Source organism: Mixophyes fleayi, chromosome 2 (genome assembly GCF_038048845.1).
Source record: "Mixophyes fleayi isolate aMixFle1 chromosome 2, aMixFle1.hap1, whole genome shotgun sequence".
NCBI classification, from domain to species: Eukaryota; Metazoa; Chordata; class Amphibia; order Anura; family Limnodynastidae; genus Mixophyes; species Mixophyes fleayi.
This window is the reverse complement of record NC_134403.1, coordinates 96,339,985-96,360,344: the sequence shown is the minus strand read 5'-3', so window position 1 is coordinate 96,360,344 and position 20,360 is coordinate 96,339,985. Positions and strand designations below refer to the sequence as shown.

At 41.9% G+C, this 20,360-nt stretch overlaps 1 protein-coding gene across 1 annotated transcript in view; it reads left to right on the top strand.

Annotated features, from left to right (window-relative positions):
* GTF2F2 (general transcription factor IIF subunit 2) overlaps nucleotides 1–20,360 on the top strand; it is a 171,777-nt gene that overhangs the window by 11,614 nt on the left and 139,803 nt on the right. Inside the window, exons 2-4 of the mRNA XM_075199735.1 lie at nucleotides 342–415; nucleotides 1,741–1,759; nucleotides 13,894–14,044. Of these exons, the coding sequence (XP_075055836.1) occupies nucleotides 342–415; nucleotides 1,741–1,759; nucleotides 13,894–14,044 (244 nt within the window). The remainder of the gene's footprint in view (nucleotides 1–341; nucleotides 416–1,740; nucleotides 1,760–13,893; nucleotides 14,045–20,360) is intronic.

Sequence of the window (20,360 nt, the reverse complement as noted above, 5' to 3'; positions counted from 1 at the left end):
GCTGGCTTGTACTGTTGTTTACCGGGCAATGCCACTTGCAAGATAGTGATTGGAAACTGGCATTGAACTGATAAACACTCAGATGCTTTGATGCTTTTCCCGTTTCTCCTGCAAATATTTCTTTTGATATTTAAATAGAATAGACAACTATCAGCTGAACAAAGCAGAGCTGCACAGACTAAATATAGTATTTTTTAGCCTATTTGCATTTTTGAAAGAACAAACACTTGGATCCTCTGCATTGCTAAACATTGCCATCATTTTGTTTAGATTGACAGAAGTATGTGTCACAGAAATGTGTTTAATGTTCTGAAATGAAATGGTGCTTGTTCTTTTTGCAGCTTCCCAAGTACTTGGCACAGCAGTGGACGAAGGCCACGGGAAGGGGTGAAGTGGGAAAGCTGAGAATTGCCAAGTAAGTCCATTTTTCTCTGGATATGGTCACTGGTGATGCAAAGATTTGAACCTTCATATGTCAGAAGTGTTTTCATTTTGATTCTTTGCCACATTCCGAGTAGATCTCACTATGTTTAGTCTTTGTGTAAAATAACTTTGAATTATGAAGGAGGAGGTCCGGGCTAAACTATGCTGTTATTTATGTACAGCAAAAACATAGCTGCAAAACTAAACCAGTTATAACATTTAATAAGATGTTCTAACAGATTTAATATTAACAAATTCAAAGGTTAAAAGGGTGTAGTAATTCTGGTTTATGCATATATCATTATCTTGAGTGGAGTACCACTTTGCTTTTAATATTGGTTGGTTACTTTATATTCAAGATTGATGCGCATCCTGAATGATAAGGGAATGGTTCACCAGTTCCTATTTCCTAAAATGTGCAAAGTGAAACTTGGTTGACAATATTTAGTTCCATCTTTTCAGCCTTTGCCTTTATCTTTTTGTGATACATAATGGCTGACGTGGTGTTGGGGTTAGAGATTCTTGGAGAGTAGGCAATTATGAGATAAAAATGGTATGTATTTATTTTCTTTTTATAGACTATGGAGTTTATTTACTACTATTTTAAGGACAATATGCTGCCACTTATTGCTTACCCCACTTATATAGAATAGTGTTTGCCCTCTGCAGTGAGTGGCCTAAATACTCTGCATAGGAATCATAAACACACAGATAGTTCCCAGCTGTTTGAGCTCTTCCCCAGAGATGCAGGAAGATCCATCACTGAAGAGGGCACAGACTGGCAAGATAATCATTTGATCAATCAACTTCAGCACATGAGCTGTCTTCTTCTAAACAGGATGTGTTAACGTTATTGCTTAGATTAATATATTCACTGGTACATATGTACTCATTTGTGGATATATTCAATATTTGCCCAGCAGTGTAAACATAATCTGGATGGGATCATGACGTGTAGTAATAGCTAGCCTGTGTGGAATGTCCAGGATCATTATCATCATCATCATCATCATCACCATTTATTTATATAGCGCCACTGATTCCGAAGCGCTGTACAGAGAACTCATTCACATCAGTCACCATGTCCTCCCAGTTTTCCCACGCTAACACACTGCATTTCGCATGAGTACACTGCTTGGTTCAATTGTGTCAATAAAGCTGGTTGTTCTACAGTGATTGCAGTGGATTTTGTGGTACTATTGTATATTGCTATTGTATTAAACTCAATGACACATAGTTCAATAGCATATGATTTTTTTTCTAATGCCTTTGTGAAGTGTTTCTACCATTAATATATATATTTTTTCTTTTCTGCAGAAACCAAGGGAAGCCTGAGGTAAGCCTTATAATTATGGCATTTTTTTTAGCTTGCATTGCATGTTTTATACATTGAATAGTTGTTTTTTATGTCTTTGTTTTATGTCCTCATAACAAATAAGACTAAGGGATACAGTTATCAAACCTTCTAAAAAGGAAAAGTCATGGTACCCATAGCAACCAATCAGATTCTAGCTATCATTTATCTAGTTTCATCCTACAGCTCTGCCCTCTCTCTCGCCAAACAATCTTTCTTTAAATCCCTCATCTCTTCCCAGTCCTCTAACTCCCGCCGCCTCTTCGCCACCTTCAGCACTCTCCTGGCCCCCTCCCCTCCCCCCACCCCCTCCTCCCTGACTGCCTCCGACTTCGCCTCCTTCATCAGTGTATTAATTATACAGAGGTGGTCCGCTGTGTGTGGCCGTTCGTTGTTATTCTGTATAGTTGTCCTTTTGTGAATATCGTTTTTTCACCCGGGACACCCAGACGTCTGTCTTCTCTGCTTAGCTCTCGATAAGCTACAGTTCTCCATATTTTCCCCCTCCACTCTCTCTTCTCTCTTCTACCCCTCCCACTCTTCCGTCCTCCTCCCCCCCCCCCCCCCCCAAACACCTTCCCCTCCACTCCTTCCGCCCCACCATGGGCGAGGAAGTCCACTCTCTCATTTCTTCCCCCCCCCCCTACTACCTGTCCCCTGGATCCCATCCCCTCCCACCTTCTTCGCTCCCTTTCCCCCACCACCTGCTCCCACCTCGCTCACCTCTTTAATCTCTCCCTCTCCTCCGGCATCTTCCCCCTCCTCCTTCAAACATGCTCTCATATCCCCCATTCTTAAGAAGCCTAATCTCGACCCCACTTCTCTCTCGAACTATCGCCCCATATCTCTTCTCCCCTTTGCCTGCAAAATTCTCGAGAGGCTCGTCTGCAGCCGTCTCACCTCCTACCTTTCTGAACACTCCCTCCTTGATCCTCTCCAGTCTGGTTTCCGCCCCCTTCACTCCACTGAAACTGCCCTGGCTAAAGTCACCAATGACTTCCTCTCTGCTAAAGCCAGGGGCCACTTCTCCCTTCCCATCCTCCTTGACCTCTCTGCAGCCTTCGACACCGTTGACCACCCCCCCCTCCTCCTCCTCCACACCCTCCAGTCTTTTGGCCTCTCTGGCCCTGTCCTGTCCTGGTTCACCTCTTACCACGCTGACCGATCCTTCTCTGTCACCACCACTGAGTCTCTCTCCCCCCTGTCCCCACCCTTCCAGTCGGGGTCCCGCAGCGCTCTGTTCTGGGCCCCTTACTCTTCTCTCAATACACCTCCTCCCTGGGTGAACTCATCAGCTCCTTCGGCTTCAACTACCACCTTTACGCTGACGACACTCAACTATACCTCTCCTCTCCTGATCTCTCTCCCTCCCTCCTCTCTAGGGTGTCCGCCTGCCTCTCTGCCATCTCCTCCTGGATGTCCTCTCGATTCCTCAAACTCAACCTCGCCAAAACCGAGCTGATAGTTTTTCCCCCCCCCATACCTCATCCCCTGTTGACCTCTCCATCACTGTCAACAACTTCTCTATCTCCTCTGTCCCCCAACTTCACTGCCTTGGTGTCACCCTCGACTCCTCTCTCTCCTTTGGCCCCCATATCCTCTCTCTTGCTAAATCCTGCCGCTTCTAGCTGTGTAACATTGCTCGCATCCGGCCCTTCCTCTCCCAAGATGCCACCAAATGCCTTATTCACTCTCTGATCATCTCCCGCTTGGACTACTGCAACCTCCTCCTTACTGGCCTCCCCCTCTCTCATCTCGCTCCCCTTCGATCTGTACTTAACGCAGCCGCTAGGCTTATCTTCCTTTCTCGCCGCTCCTCTTTTGTCTCCCCCCTCTACCAATCCCTCCACTGGCTCTCCTTCCCCTACAGAACTCTGTTCAAGCTCCTCACTCTTGCATACAAGGCCCTCGCCAACGCCACTGCACCCTACATCTCCACACTCCTATCTATTCACACTCCATCCCGTCCCCTCCGATCTGCCAATGACCGTCGCCTATCTTCCCCCCTCATCACCTCCTCCCACGCGCGTATCCAAGACTTTGCCCGAGCTGCCCCCCTCCACTGGAACAAGCTCCCTCCCTCCATCAGGACTTCCCCTAACCTGTCCAGTTTCAAACGGGCTTTAAAAACCCATCTTTTTTCTTAAAGCCTTCCAGTCTCCCACTTAACTACCTACCTTATCCTCTGCCTCTCCCCCTTCTTTCCCCTTCCCTGCCTCCGTCCCTCTACTCTCCCTCTCTCCCCTGCGTTTCTCCGTCTGTCCACCCCTCCCCTTAGATTGTACGCTCCTCTGAGCAGGGCCATCTCTCCTCCTGTTTCCACCACTTCTAACTCTGCTCTCTAGCTACTTTGCCCTCCTCCTCGAGGGCCCTCCTCCCCCCTCTGGGGGGCTCCCTGTCTTCCGCGCCCTCCTTTTGGGCCCCGTCATTTGCGGATACTCCCCTTGCCCTCACTAGCTGTGCATTGAGCTTACTGAGTTACTGTGCTTTATGTTTACTGTACTGTGCTGTCTCACCTTGTATTGTAATTTGTTTTTGTCCCTGTACGGTGCCACGGACACCTTGTGGCGCCCTATAAATAAAAATTAATAAGAAAAATAATAATAATAGTACATACTAGAAAATGATAGCTGGAATCTGATTGTTTGCTACAGGCAACATCTCTTTGTTTATATTTGTTAATATTTTTTTATATAAATATACCCCTAAGGGGCCTATTTATTATTCCTTTTTTTTCCACATTTAAATATCATTCACATTTATTAACAGTTCATTGCATCAGATATATGTTGCTTTGCATTTCTTATTTCTCTTTGAACTAAAGAGCAGATAGATGTCTATGGGGACTGCTCTATTTAGCAAGTTCAGAGAATTTAAACTTGTTCATACTAATGTTCACCAACTCAGACTGGCGTACATTACCGAATGTGTTTATTTTTCAGCTCTGTTCTGCAGAGTTGAGCTGAACAGCTTATGTGTAGAGGGATCATATGATCCCTCCCTCTCATGTGCTGCATCACCTCCTCAGAGTTGTCTCTGCGCATGCCTGAGCCTATCGGACGGCACATGCGCACATGGAGTTTCATGGCTGCTGGGGATCGCACTCAGCATTGTAAGAGAAGAGGCAGTGAAAAAATTAAGAGTTCAACTTCACAGGCACAGCACTTTTTCGTACTGCTGTTCCTTTTTGAAGATGTTTTAATAAACTCACAATATTTCAATCCTTATCTTTGCAATATGGATTGAAAGGGATCGTGTTCAAAATGCGTTCATTAATAAATATGCCCCTAAGTCAGGATATAGTGATCATTTATACCTGTAATAGTCTTTAAAAAAAATCAACTTGTCTTTAAATTGGAACTAAACTCATTAAATGAACACTTATTTCGAATTCTACACAAGACTTTGATTTATAAATGTAAGTGATAAGTGGGTATTTTATCATTAATTTGCAGTTCTACAGTCTCCGCTGTATATTGTGAGAAAAATGGTGAAAATCTTTTCTTTTGATAGTTAAGTGTTTGGTAGCCTAGTTGTGATAGCTGTAATACCCTACAGTGTATATACCATAGAAAGATAGCAATTAGTCAGTGCATCTCCAAGTGTGTTTAACACAGTATAGACGTGATCACAACAAGACGTAAGAGAAAGAAGGCAGTCCATGAGGGGATTGAAAGGCCCATCAGCATGGGGATACTGGGTGAATAGAAATTAAACCGTAAATATTGTCATAAAATGAGCAATAAACACTTATGCTGCGTGATCTGCTGATGTTATATGCAAAGCACTTGTGACAAGAATAAGAAATGGATATTTACAAATTTGTGTTTCAGTAATATGCAGTGATATCGCTGCACCATGCCAAAAATACTGAACAAATGATGTCATTTCTGCATTTTTATGACCTTAATGCGTTATGGCTGGAATGGTTTTGGAAGTTTGATCATTTTCCAGACACCGTGGGAATAATGTCTGCTTGTAAGAAGAGAAGCATGTTTCTTATCCGTCCAAGCGCCAACATGTAGATATGTACTATAACACATCGTAGGAAGACACAAATTCACATTCCAAATGCAGAGATTCTTGGACTGCCTATTTTGCTTTTAATTGCTTATATGGAAAGTATATTTACAGAATGTGTTGATGAATATATTATCAGGTTAATAACCCCGGCAAGGACATGCCATTTCACTGATCTACAAGATGAAATCAAGCAGCAGTTAATAAAACTTGGAATATCTGACAAGTTACACAGACGTGCTCTCATGTCTGAACAATATGTCATGAGCCTAGAACTCTCTGAAATACATACTAAGGACATGGAAATGGCCATGCGCACCCTGCAGATTACAATAGCATACAAAGTGCTGCTGACAAACACGTGAACAATTCTGGAAGCAGAGTGGAAAAATAATATTACAGGAGTAGGAGTGTCCATCAAAAAGTACAATATGCACTTCCTGTTTCAAAAATAAATCACATATCGGCTATGTGCAAATCCAATATACATTACATCTTCAAGGGATTTCGAAACCAAGCTTCAGGCGGCATGGTGTGAAGAATCGTTCATTTTCTGTTTCCTCTAAAAGTGACTGACGTTTCGGAAAGATTTATGTACATGATTCATAAGATAGGAAAACACAAGCTGAAATTGCCATTTTTCCCAGATTCGGGTGCATGAGTGAACCTGATAGATGGCACTAGCTTAACAGTTAAATGACCAAGTACTTTTAAAACCAAATAATGTAAATGGTTTTACTTGGGCAGTAAGAATCCTCTTTCATTACACAGGTCTTTTGATGTTAAAAAAAATAAATAAGAATAAAATCCAAAATGACACTGCCTTCGTTTTTTGTGGCCACATGTGCATCACTTAATCTCTTTCTTTAATACTACAACAGTCATGGGTTTGACAGATAGATATAATGGTGTTTTTATATAAACCACTGTATTGTACCAGTTGCTCAGAAATTTGACAAATTCCTGTAGATATATGGGAGAATCTATAATGGAAAAGGATTTGGGAGTGCTCGTAGACAGTAGACTTGGCAATAGTGCTCAATGTCAAGCAGCAGCTGCAAGGGCAAACAAAGTATTGGCATGCATAAAAAGGGGCATAGATGCAAGGGAAGACAGTGTAATTTTGCCACTGTATAAATCGTTGGTAAGACCTCATCTTGAATATGCAGTACAGTTCTGGGCACCACTCTATAAAAAAGATAATTTGGAACTAGAAAGGGTTCAGAGAAGGGCGACAAAATTGATAAAGGGTATGGAGTCATTAAGTTATGAGGAAAGGTTAGCCAGTTTAGGCATGTTTACTTTAGAAAAGAGGCGTCTAAGGGGAGATATGATTACTATGTACAAATACATTAGGGGTCAATACGGAGAGCTTTCATGGGAACTTTTTACCCCAAGGACCATACACAGGACACGTGGTCATCCCCTAAGGTTAGAGGAGAGGAAATTTCACAACCAGCAAAGGAAGGGGTTCTTTACAGTAAGGGCAGTCAAGATATGGAATTCATTGCCAGGGAAGATTGTGATGGCAGATTCAATAGATATGTTTAAGAAAGGGTTAGACAAATTTTTAGCAGAAAGGTGTATCCAGGGATACAACCGTTAATTTAAAATAAAGGATAGTAGTGGATATAGGGTAAAAATTGGATTGCAATATTGAGTCTGGGGGGATTTTTAAAATTGAAACAGATGGGCGGTTGCCTACTCTGGATTAATTTCAAATATAAGTGCAGGATCGCAGGAAATCCAAAATAGGTTGAACTTGATGGACTGGTGTCTTTTTTCAACCTCATCAACTATGTTACTATGTTACACGTGGAGTTGAATCTTGGGGAATTAGAGTTAATGGAACAAGTTTCTGTCTCAACGCCATGAGTCTTGCCTATTGTATTCATCCATAAATCAACTTAATGCTGTGAGCATTTGTGCTGATCTGCATCGTTCTAATGTACCCATTAAGAGGGGTAGTCATGTTGAAATATATTACAGTTAGCTAGACAAACAAGCTCTTGCTGTTGACTGGTGATGTGAGAAGTTTCACATATAGTTATATGGTATTTACTTTGGTTTTCAGACTGATCTTTATTTTAATTTGGAAATCCAAAATCCTAACAAGCAGCACATATACAACAACGGGGTTTACGCTTTTAAGCATATAATTTTACTATTGGTCAAATATTAAGTATTGATAATCTGACGGATTGAATTTCAAGATATCCTTCAACTTTTAATAGCTGCTATTCCACATTATTAGAGGAATATGAGTGTCATAATCAATAACTCAATTCCTGATTCTCTTACTAGTGACAGAATTAGAGACGCAAAATCAGCAAAGTCCTATCTGCAGAGAAGGAATGCGTTACTTCCAGTGGGTGGTGGACGGCATGGCTCTTATACACAAAGGATGATGGAAATGGCCTTAGAATAATCTATGAACACCACCAATAATTTACAGTACATAGTGCTTCCAGCATTCTTAAAGGAAAGAAAATAATTGATTCCTTCTGTGTTATGAAAGCTAATGCTAAGACATAAGACACACATTACATTGCAGACAGGATCAAAATAACATGTCCAAAACAATACATATGTCAATTGAGAGAGCCATGGGATTAGGCCAAATTTGAGCAAACTTCTTTGTGTGGCACACTCCATGCCGAGTGGGTTCAAGACCAAGCTACATTTATGTGTAAACTTTTTGGTTTCCCTCCCTGGAGCAGCTTGTTGTATCAGTGTTTATCACACAGGGGATAGACCTGTGATCAGGAACTAAGAGAAAGCAGGAAGTAGTGGGACAAGCATCAGCATGGGGGGTACTGTGTGTGCATAGAAATTAAACTGCAATTATAGTCCTAAGAAGAATCATAAATCCTTACACTGCATAATTTTACTGATGTTTATTTGCAATGCACAGAGATATTCCAAACTAAACATCCTGTCAACAGCAAAGTCAGTGACTTGAGTTGTAGGGTGGATTGTCACAGTAATATGGCAGTGTACAGGGAATGATTTATGAATGGTTTTTTGAGTATACAAGACCTAGGGGTAAATGTATGATGCTGCGATTTAATTTTTTTTTTAACTCGCTGGAAATCGGCGACTTTGCATTGAAAATTTAAATTTTAGCTGTCGACTCGCCGATTTCCGGCGAGTTGAAAAAAGTCGGACCATAGTGTTGTGAATGTCATTTATATGATTTTTATCCTGCATAGAATTTTACCTCAACTACTACAACTATGTTGTATTTTCGCTCAGTGTTGGTTTTGGCTTTAGTTTTCCTTTTCAGTAGTTTGCCAAAAAAAAAAAAAGTGCATCACCCAGTTTTTAGAATAAGGTGGCAATAAAGTTTTTTTTACTTCAGATATGTGTTTGCGAACCCTTACATATATCATGGAAAGCCTCAAAATGTGTGAACAAATAGGTTAGATGTTTATTCACTAATGCAGTGGTTCCCAAACTTTTGCAGTTCGCGGCACCCTTAAGAGTCTCCAAATTTTTTCAAGGCACCCCTCCAAAATAATTATTGAGCAGTCCTGTTTTAGAAGTAGTTGGGTCAAAAAATTGTAATAAGTATTTAGGTCAGGACAGAAATACTTATTTAGTTGTATGCAAAAATGCCCCCTCTGCATCCAAACACTCTGCTCTCAGGCACCCTGCCCCCTCTGCATCCAGACACACTGCCCCCTCTGCATCCAGACACACTGCCCTCTCTCACACTGCCCTCTGTCACGCTGTCCCCTCCTCTGCTCTGTCACGCTGTCCCCCTCCTCTGCCCTCTCTCACAATGTCCCCCTCCACTGCCCCTCTCACGCTGTGTCCCCCTCCACTGCCCCTCTCACGCTGTGTCCCCCTCCACTGCCCCTCTCACGCTGTGTCCCCCTCCACTGCCCCTCTCACGCTGTGTCCCCCTCCACTGCCCCCCTCACGCTGTGTCCCCCTCCACTGCCCCTCTCACGCTGTGTCCCCCTCCACTGCCCCTCTCACGCTGTGTCCCCCTCCACTGCCCCTCTCACGCTGTGTCCCCCTCCACTGCCCCTCTCACGCTGTGTCCCCCTCCACTGCCCCTCTGACGCTGTGTCCCCCTCCACTGCCCCTCTGACGCTGTGTCCCCCTCCACTGCCCCTCTGACGCCGTGTCCCCCTCCACTGCCCCTCTGACGCCGTGTCCCCCTCCACTGCCCCTCTGACGCCGTGTCCCCCTCCACTGCCCCTCTGACGCCGTGTCCCCCTCCACTGCCCCTCTGACGCCGTGTCCCCCTCCACTGCCCCTCTGACGCCGTGTCCCCCTCCACTGCCCCTCTGACGCCGTGTCCCCCTCCACTGCCCCTCTGACGCCGTGTCCCCCTCCACTGCCCCTCTGACGCCGTGTCCCCCTCCACTGCCCCTCTGACGCCGTGTCCCCCTCCACTGCCCCTCTGACGCCGTGTCCCCCTCCACTGCCCCTCTGACGCCGTGTCCCCCTCCACTGCCCCTCTGACGCTGTGTCCCCCTCCACTGCCCCTCTACCCCGCGCCAGGCGCCAGCCATAAAAAAAACCACAGAAACTTACCAATCCTTCGGGCGCCAGGACCCAGCAGCCTCCTCTCTCCCGCAGCAGCTTGTTACTGACGTCGATATTCAGTGACCGTTGCGGGAGAGAGGAGGCTGCTGGGTCCCGGTGCCCGATGGATTGGTAAGTTTCTGTGTTCTTTGTTTTTTTTATGTCTGGCCTGCGGCACCCCAGTGACAGCGCCGCGGCACCCCTGGGAGCCGCGGCGCACACTTTGGGAACCGCCGCACTAATGTCATTCTAGCTGTTCCTTTTTTTTTTATCATCAATAGATTTTATTGAAATAGTTTTTTCAAAATTTGGGGATACCAAATCTAGCTAAACGTCTTATTTATTAACATGCTCTGCTAATCCAATTTTTAATTTTATTGGAGGTTTTATCTGTATATTATTTTTCTACATGACCATATTAATAGATACATAATAGACGCTTTGAAAATTAACTAACCTAACTTATATATCATGTCTACTCGCATATACTGAAAAAACATAATCATCATTTATTTATATAGCGCCAGCAAATTTCGTAGCGCTTTACAATTGGGAACAAACATTGATGAAACAATACTGGGTAATACATACAGACAGAGAGGTAAGAGGGCCCTGCTCGCAAGCTTACAGTCTATGGGACAATGGGAATTTGAAACACAAGGGCATGTGCTACATCATATTGCACTCTGGACCAGCTAGAATGCAAAGGTAAAAGTACTGAGTGGGCGCTGTGTGTGGCAATGTTGGTCAGAGGGTTGTTGTCTTGCGTTAGCAGTGTAGAGGATGGTAATAGGGTAATTTAGAGAAATTAAGATGATGGTTGAGGAATATCATAAGCTTGTCTGAAGAGGTGGGTTTTCAGTGAACGCTTGAAGACTAGAGGAAAGTCTTACTGTACGAGGGAGGGAATTTCACAAAGTGGGTGCAGCCCGAAAAAAGTCCTGTAACCGAGAATGGGAGGATGTGATGAGTGGAAGAGAGACGCAGATCTTGTGCAGAACGGAGGTGTCGAGTTGGGAGATATTTTGAGACAAGTGAGGAAATGTATGTCGGTGCAAGTTTGTTGACAGCCTTGTATGTTAAAAGAAGAATTTTATATTGGATTCGTTGATATATAGGCAACCAATGTGGACACTGACAGAGTGGCTCAGCAGAGGAAGAACGGTTTGCAAGGAAATTCAATCTAGCCACTGCGTGTATAATAGATTGTAGGGGTTCAAGTCTGACTTTGGGAAGACCAGTAAGGAGGGAATTGCAATAGTAGATGCAGGAGATGATGAGTGCATGAATTAAGGTTTTTGCGGTGTCTTGTGTGAGATTTGTGCGTATTCTGGAAATGTTCTTTAGATGTATGTAACATGATTTAGATATGGAGTTGATGTGGGGAATAAATGATAGTTGTGAGTCAAGGATAACACCTAGGCAGCGAGCTTGCGGCGTGGGATTTATGGTCATGTTATCAACAGAAATAGAAATGTCAGGCAGGAAGCTTCTGTTTTTGGGTGGGAATATTATTAATTCAGTTTTTGAAAGATTGAGTTTGAGTTGGCGAGAAGACATCCAAGATGTCTTCTCCCCCCTCTACCTAGCCCTTCACTGGCTCCCATTCCCCTTCAGAATCCTCTTTAAGCTCCTCACACTCACCTACAAGGCCCTCGCCAACTCCACTGCGCCCTACATTTCCACCCTCCTCTCTATTCATGCTCCATCCCGCCCTCTCCGTTCTGCCTCTGACCGTCGCCTCTCTTCCCCCCTTTTAACCTCCTCCCACGCGCGTATCCAAGACTTCGCCCGCGCTGCCCCCCTCCACTGGAACAAGCTCCCTCCCTCCATCAGAACTTCCCCTAATCTGTCCAGCTTCAAACGGGCCCTAAAAACCCACCTTTTTCTTAAAGCCTTTCTGTCTCCCACCTAACTTCCTACCTTATCTTCTGCCTCTGTCCCCCTACTCTCCCTCTCTCCCCTGCGTCTCTCTGTCTGTCCACCCCTCCCCTTAGATTATACGCTCCTCTGAGCAGGGCCATCTCTCCTCCTGTTTCCACCACTTCTAACTCTGCTCTCCAGCTACTTAGCCCTCCTCCTCGAGGGTCCTCCACCCCACGTCCACTCTCGCTCCCTCCTCCCCCCTGGGGGTCTCCCTGTCTTCCGCGCCCTCCTTCTTGGGCCCCGTCATTTGCGGATCCTCCCTCCCCCTTCCCCGCCCTCTCTAGCTGTGCATTGAGCGTACTGAGTTGCTGTGTTTTCTGTACTGTGCTGTCTCCCATTGTATTGTGATTTTGTTTGTCTCTGTACGGCGCTGCGGATGTCTTGTGGCGCCTTATAAATAAATATTAATAATAATAATAATAATAATAATAAGATGCAATGGCAGAAAGACAGTCAGTAACACGAGACAACGCAGATGGTGAAAGATCAGGAGAGGATAGATAGATTTGTGTATCATCCGCATAGAGATGATATTGAAATCCAAAGGAGCTTATTAGTTTTCCAAGAGAATATACTCTCATATACACTGAAAAAAAACAAGTTTTACAGTGTCAACAGTTGTTGAACCCAACAGTCCAATAACTATTATTTTTCGATTTATGGCAACATAAGTTTTGTTTTAAACTTGGAGCTCTTCTGTTTATGATCATGATGTGGTGAATTATATTCTGTTCATCTCTCTCAAAAACTTTTGTATTTAAATAGCTGTTTCTTCTCTCGTTATGAGTTCTGCCGAGGTAATCTAATTGTGATTCTCAAGCTATGCATCTCAGCACGCCAAAATCTATTGTTCTGCTATAACTAGAGAACTACATCAGTTTTTGGGAAAGCACAGCCTGAGCCTGTGGGGGCTGCATATGAAGATAATACACTCACCTGTGGTTCTGAGTGAACAGGGTGTCTTTTTTTTTTTATTATTTTATTTTTTATTTTTTTGACCTTTTGGACGGTGGAAAGATGGATGTTTACATAGATATTAAGTGCACAAGAGTAAAGCATGTATTTCTCCATCACTACCACTTCTCTTGATCTCCAAGATCTTTGCGAGCGCCTGGCTCTCCTGGATTATTCTGTCAAAAAACAAGATTGATTAATTTGGGGATTCTTAATCTCTTGTCCAGGTCCAAGGATAGATTTAAAGATGTCCGTGAAATTGGATAGGGATAAAAAATGACATTTTTATTTTCACTAACCTCTAAATGAAATGTAACTTTTCCGTCCATTATGAACATAGGCAACAAACCATAGTAATATAAGTAGTACCTGTGACTTAGTCACCAACAGAAATCACAGATATACTTATGTGATATTTGGCATTTATAGGCGTGTGCTATAAGATGAGGTCACCAGCGTTTATGCTATTTATTCCCATTATTATCTATACGATAATTATCATGTTTTTGCCCTGTTTCATTTTGTCTATTCTAGTCTGCTGTACTTCTGTACACTTGGGATAGTTTATTTTATCCATGTCAGTATGCGTCTTACCTTTTGAACTAAACCATGTCAAAGATATATTTGCACGAAATGCAAATGCATTTAGTATTGGTAATACTATTGCTGTGTTACAGGTGTCCTTTACTCTGAATGAAGAGCTTTCCAACATTCAGGATATTGGAGGAAAACCAGCCGCAACCTTTGTGACAGCTCCCAGGGAACATCCTTTTCAATTACAGAGTGTGGGAGGACAGACGCTAACCGTGTTTACGGAGAGCTTAGCAGGTAAGATGACAACTCGCATTCAGTACAAGGTCGCTTTGTGGCTGTTCAGAAGAACAAAGAAAATGAATTTTGTTTTCTATATTTATTGAGTGTTCATTAGAACACGGCTGGATATTGTCTCTCTTAAAACTATTAACTGTAACAAACTGATAAAGAGTTTGTTACTTATATTGCTCTAAGGTAATATATTCTGTGTGAGGAAAATCACATTACACCTACCTTACATAGCGAATAGAATCTTCCCATGCTATAATATTTGTTTTACTATTTGATATTTTACTGAGTAGCTAAGATGCTGGGTGTCCCTGAGAAAAATAGTAATATGTGAAATAATTGAAGTGCTCAAAAGCAGTCCTCTATATGAGGGTTGTGCTTCTCTGTCTTGCATCAGTCTAGATAACAGAAATTGTCTGTACAGATACATATATTGATGCACAGTGGCAGAGACATTCATGTCAGAGCAAAGAAATTACATAATACGCATTTCCACTTCTTCAGCTCTTTATGCCTAGATGCAACATTCCTGGAGAGTCGACAAGTATGCTTTTGTCATCACCTTTTTGGAACAGCCTTAAAACTGTGTGTGAGTTACTTAAGCGGTTTATGATGGACAGGGAGAAATTCTTTATTATATGTTTTTTGTTTTTATAAAGTAAAGCTGAAGGAGAATTTGAGTAATATTAGCCACATATGGGACGAATCTGTTGCATTGCCCTTGTACCATGATCACATTAGTTTGGTCACAGATAGCTGACCCAATTAGAAAAGGTCCTGCTGTCCAGCACTTGGGCTGTGTGGTCAGATGACTTTAAGATCACACAGGGATTTGTTGGTGCAGTCGAAAGATGACTGCACACATAAGCTAATAGCGGTCACTTTCTAACCATAGTTATGAACATAACTGATTGATACCATACAAAAAGTCAATCAGATTATTATTAGGCAATGTGCTAATTTTGAGGCCACACTTGTGGCAATATTAGAACATTTGCCCAATATCTCTGCATATTTGGCCAGCTTAAGTTGGGACAAATTATAAAAAGATTAGAAATATGCATAGTACAATTTGTTGTGAAAAAGTGCACACAGGGCATAACTTAGTAGAATGCAGAACAAAATAACCGTGAACCCTATAGTACTTTAGTGGATTGATTGTTGTGACAAAACGGGGTCCCACTGGACTGAGGACTTTTTATTTGTCACCCCTTTGTAACAGTTTAATGGACTTTTTAATCCTTGGCCCAGTCTAAGTATATACACCCGAGCATTGGGTATTATGTGTAGTATTTCATGCCATCAGGTACATTTTGCCCTTTTATTACCTGCAATATTGTATGTATTGGAAATATAAATACTGTTGCCATATTGTGTGAAAATAGTAGGACAGCAAAAGCCATATGCATGACAACATGTAAAAGTTGTCAGTTAAGGTAGTTGAGTTAGCTAAGGTAATTGCCATTTGTCTCAAATGTTCATTGTTATGAGGTGTGGCATAGGTCTGGGCTATTAGTAATCCGAACAATGTCTGATTAAGTGTTAAATTAGCTAGCTGTCAGCCCAAATTGGTTATTTAGGTCAACAGGTAATCTAGGAGGTAATTGTGTTATAATTTCTAGATTATGTGCAATGTGTCTCCACAGTACTATACTGGCTGAAACCGCATTGGAAAATGTATTAATATGTGTCAATATAAATGTTGTATCAAAATGTGTCACAGATTAAGATTGTATAACGCTGCAGATACAATGTGTCAAACATATTATTTCACGCAAGCATGAAGTGTTGTTCCCTGATGTAATATTGTAACCATTAGTTAAGTGTATTCAGCCAACTGGTTAATTCAGTCAAGCGAATCCATTGTATAAGCAAGGTAACAGAGACAGTATGTCTAGCAGTTAAATAATTTTAAGTGTCCACTGATAGACCCCTGCTGAAAATTGGAGGATTGGATCACCTTAAAGCCACTCCCTGTGCAGACAGCCAGGAAAATAGAGAGCAGAATGTCAATGGATTAATTCTATGTGGAGGATCCTGCTGTATGTAACACCAGCACAATGGTCTCTGAGCCGAGCATCGTGGTGCCGTAAGAGGAAACCCTACCAGGACAGGGTCTGTGTGAGCCAGTATCCCAAACTGGGCGACATAGGAACTGTATAGCTGAACAGTAGCGGAAATACTGCAGGATTATAAGACTCTGAAGGATACAGAGTTTTAGTTTGGAGTGCTGACTGCTGGAGGGTACATGCTACCATTTACCTAGTACCATGTTGAACATCTTATAGTATTGTGCTGTCGTAATAAAGCCATATTTTGGATATATTCTGGTCTGCCCGAGTGAGTTAAATCCCACGGTGGGTAAACCACCGTCCCATATAAGGGTGGTTTCCTCACAGCTGTGTACATGGGAAATTTTTTCCTTGCTACTAGACCAGTGGTTTTCAACCAGGCCGTCGCTGACAGGTCATGGGGTACAGATATTGGGCAGGTGCAGATCATGTTCAACAGAGCATACATGGGTGTGGCACCTCTGACTGTCATGCTCAGGCTCCCTCTACTAAAGCGTAGTCCTCTCCCTTTAGAGGAATCCTGCTGAGGAGCCATTTTTGCAGACGGCAACAGTAACAGCAGCAGCAGACAACAGTTGTGTTCAACCTTAATATGTACAAGTTTGTGTTTAAGAGAAAACATGACGATTTTGGTGAGGGTAAAAAAGAAAGATACAGTTCCCACTTGCAGTAAAACTGGTGTGATTAGAAGGAAAAAATGTGTCTATTTGGACAGTTTAGATCAAGGATTTTCTTGGTGTGATGATGACTTTAATCCTACTCCAGAATGTGCTATTTGTGGTGGTAAATTGGCCAGTGAAGCCATGGTACCCAGCAAATTAGAGATGGTTCACTGTAAGACATAGTCCTCTTACTAACAAGCCTCGATCATACTTTGAGAGACTTTTCAATGAGCAAAAACAACAGAGCTTATTATTTTCTAAAACAGAGTTTCTTGTAAAGCTCAAGAGGTCCGTTACTTGGCTGCAGAATTAGTGGCTAAAAGCATGAAACCTCATACAGAAGCAGACACACTTTCTCCCTGCTTGCAGTGCATAGGAAAAGTACTAGACAGTTGTAAGATTCTTACTTGTGTTCTGTATATTAAGGCTTATCGATGTGTTGTGCCTTTATGATTCATATTTGAGTTTAGTTATTTCATACAGCTTAATGTTCTCTTTTTGAACTATAGATGGTTAACAGGCTTAGAACCTACGGGACATCTTTGCTGAAGTAACAACTTACCTGGTTCCTTTCAGTTACGCTGTAATATATATTGCGTTGTGTGTCTAATGGCTGCATAAACGATCATAGTTAAGAACTTGGCTGCTGTATTTGTGCCTGAAGGCCAGCATCCAGCCACATTTGATTAAAACTGTCAGCAGACTCTCCAGCGGCCCCTTTTTTCCTGATTTATTTTTGTTACAAAATTAAAGTTTGTTCAAGCTCTTAATGTTATATTAAAGGAGGGCCCTCCTGCCTGTGCTGTGGAGTGTGCTGGCACTGTATAAATTAATGTTAATAGATCCTACTAACAGTTGCCCAAGCTTATCAGACTGTAATTGTAAAAGGGTGCTATTTCTGGAGTCTGTTTATTGCTCTCTGTTAACACTGAGGGCCCAATGGTGAGGTAAATATGTTAATGACCATTTAGCAACTAGTCCCATTAATTACCACTCACAAACTGTAGTTTCCAGTTTAAATTTCCGTTCAATTTACACTGATATAGTACAGTATAATACAGGGAATAATGCTAATCGTATCAATTAATATACATTGCATCAAATACACCACTTCTCATTGCCTAGTAACAATAGACACTTATTTCCAATATAAATATATAGTCCCACGATTATGGTTCCCATTTTGTCTATTGTCTATCTCAATACGATTCCTATCGGACCACTCAAGGTATTTGGATTCAGTACAAATGCAGTAATAATCTACAAAACAAGTACAGTACAACATTAACCATTTATACACAGCCATGTAACAAGCATATTACACAACACAGTCCATATTAAACTAATATAGCAAGTATTAGCAATATTAATACTAAAGCTTCAACAGTAATGGAATATAGCATTTCATTGGCTAAACAACAAGCCCAGTTCTTGCTAAACTTCAACCATACAGGTTTACTAAAATCCAGATAAACCGTATATTTCTATAACAGACTTAATCAACAAGCACCATATGTACCTCCTATTCTACAATTAATTAATTAATTCTACAGTACATTACTTACAAGTTCACAGCACGTAGTATCCCATAACATCCTTTTCTACTAGTAGGGGATTGGGATTGTCTACGCACCTTTGGAAGAATCCAAGACTACATGTGCTCTAATTCCCATTTATATAACATAATCCTGACACATTATCAAACTATTTCACAATAACATCCATATCAAACACAAATTTCAGTGTTCTCCCCAGACATGATGCCATTCGGGTGCCATTAAAAGTAGCCAGGTAGGGGCAATTGTAATACTTTGCAATAATATGGGAAAATGTTGGAGGGTATTGCCCACACTTGCCAGGAGTGGTCAGTGGTCCAATACACACTGCTGGCTGCAGTGCTTACATAGTGCCTGTTCTAATAGTTGAAACAATGGTTTAATTCATTATAATAGGACTCTGTTGGGCTCAAAGAGCTCAGTGGAGCACACGGGAAATAGTTGCTGGGGAGAACACTGTGCATATAATAGAGCTCAATCAGACTCCTAATTCCAAAGTACAATGTAACAATATCACTTAAACATATGAAGCACTTTTCCACTAAATACTGTTAGTCTTAAACATATTTAACCATTATATATCCTATATTCCATCATGATTAAACATTACCACAGCCCAGAATGCCCTATCATTGCCACAGCCCAGAATGCCCTATCATTGCCACAGCCCAGAATGCCCTATGAAAGAGCCCTGTTGTCTCACCCATGGTGCTCAGAGAGTGAATGAGTGTATGTCTGTATCCAGCGTTTCTGATTTGTGACCAACAAAAGGATACAAAAGTTGTTTTAAGAGGCATTAACTACAAAGGTATCTGTAGATGTAGCCCCTGTATAGGATGTCAGCCAGGCTTAATGAAATGTATCCAAAGGTCTTTAGTTAAAAACTTGTCTAACAGCTCACAGTTTGGACAAAGACTAGTATCCTCAAATTATACCTTTTGAATAAGAAGGTCTGCAGATTTATACACAGCATATGGCTTCTGTGGGTATTTCAGATAGCAATATCTGAAATTAATGTTTCACACTGACTAACATGAAAAGTGTTGAGATGGTTTCAGATAAAAAGGAGATACCAGAAGGAGAATTAAGCTGGTGCACTACACATAAACATTCACAACAGCAGAGACTATATCAAGATACGATGGGAGTCAGTGTCTTGCACTGAGGACAGGGCTGCATATATCCCTGTCATTATTTGGAGAGGGCAATGGAGGTAAGCCTTAAACATCAGACTGAATGTTAGATCGTGGAATGAGGCAGCAGTGCAGAGTAGGGATTTAAGTTTCCTGGCAAATTGATGCAGGAAGAGTGTGGTGAGAAATTAACCCATGTATATAATATTAATTTATATAGTGCCACCATATTACGCAGCGCTGTACAGATATTATGTATTCATTCACCGCAATCCCTGCCCCATTGGAGCTTACAGTCTGAATTCCCTACCTATATACACACAGACTAGGGTCTATTTTGTCAGAACCCAATTAACCTACCAGTATGTTCTTAGACTGTGGAAGGAACCTGGAGCGCCCAGAGAGAACCTATGCAAACCTGGGGAGAACATACAAACTCCACAGAGATAAGGCAATTGAACTTGTGACCATAGAGCTGTGAGGAAGTATTGCTAACCACTGTTCCATCATGCTGCCCGCATGTATGAAATAACACTGCTTAATATTATTATATTATATATTATTAGTCACCCTCCTGATATTAACACTAAGTAGAGGCAAAAGGAATAGGTACTTTTCCATTTTATTATTTCAACTACCTATCTCTAATCTGCTTCATCAGGTCACACTTCTGGGGGTCATTTTACCTGAACTGAGTTGATCCTTGTAATTTAAAAATGAGATTTGTTTTTTTATACTTACGTGAAATCCTTAACTCTGAGTCCATGGGGACACTGGACCATGAGGTACAGAGCCTTCTTCAGGACATGGGCACTTTAAATAATTCTAGCAATTAAATGCTTCTCCCACTTATACCTCTTTATACAGGGAAATCAGTTTTTTTTTTACTAATCAAGCCC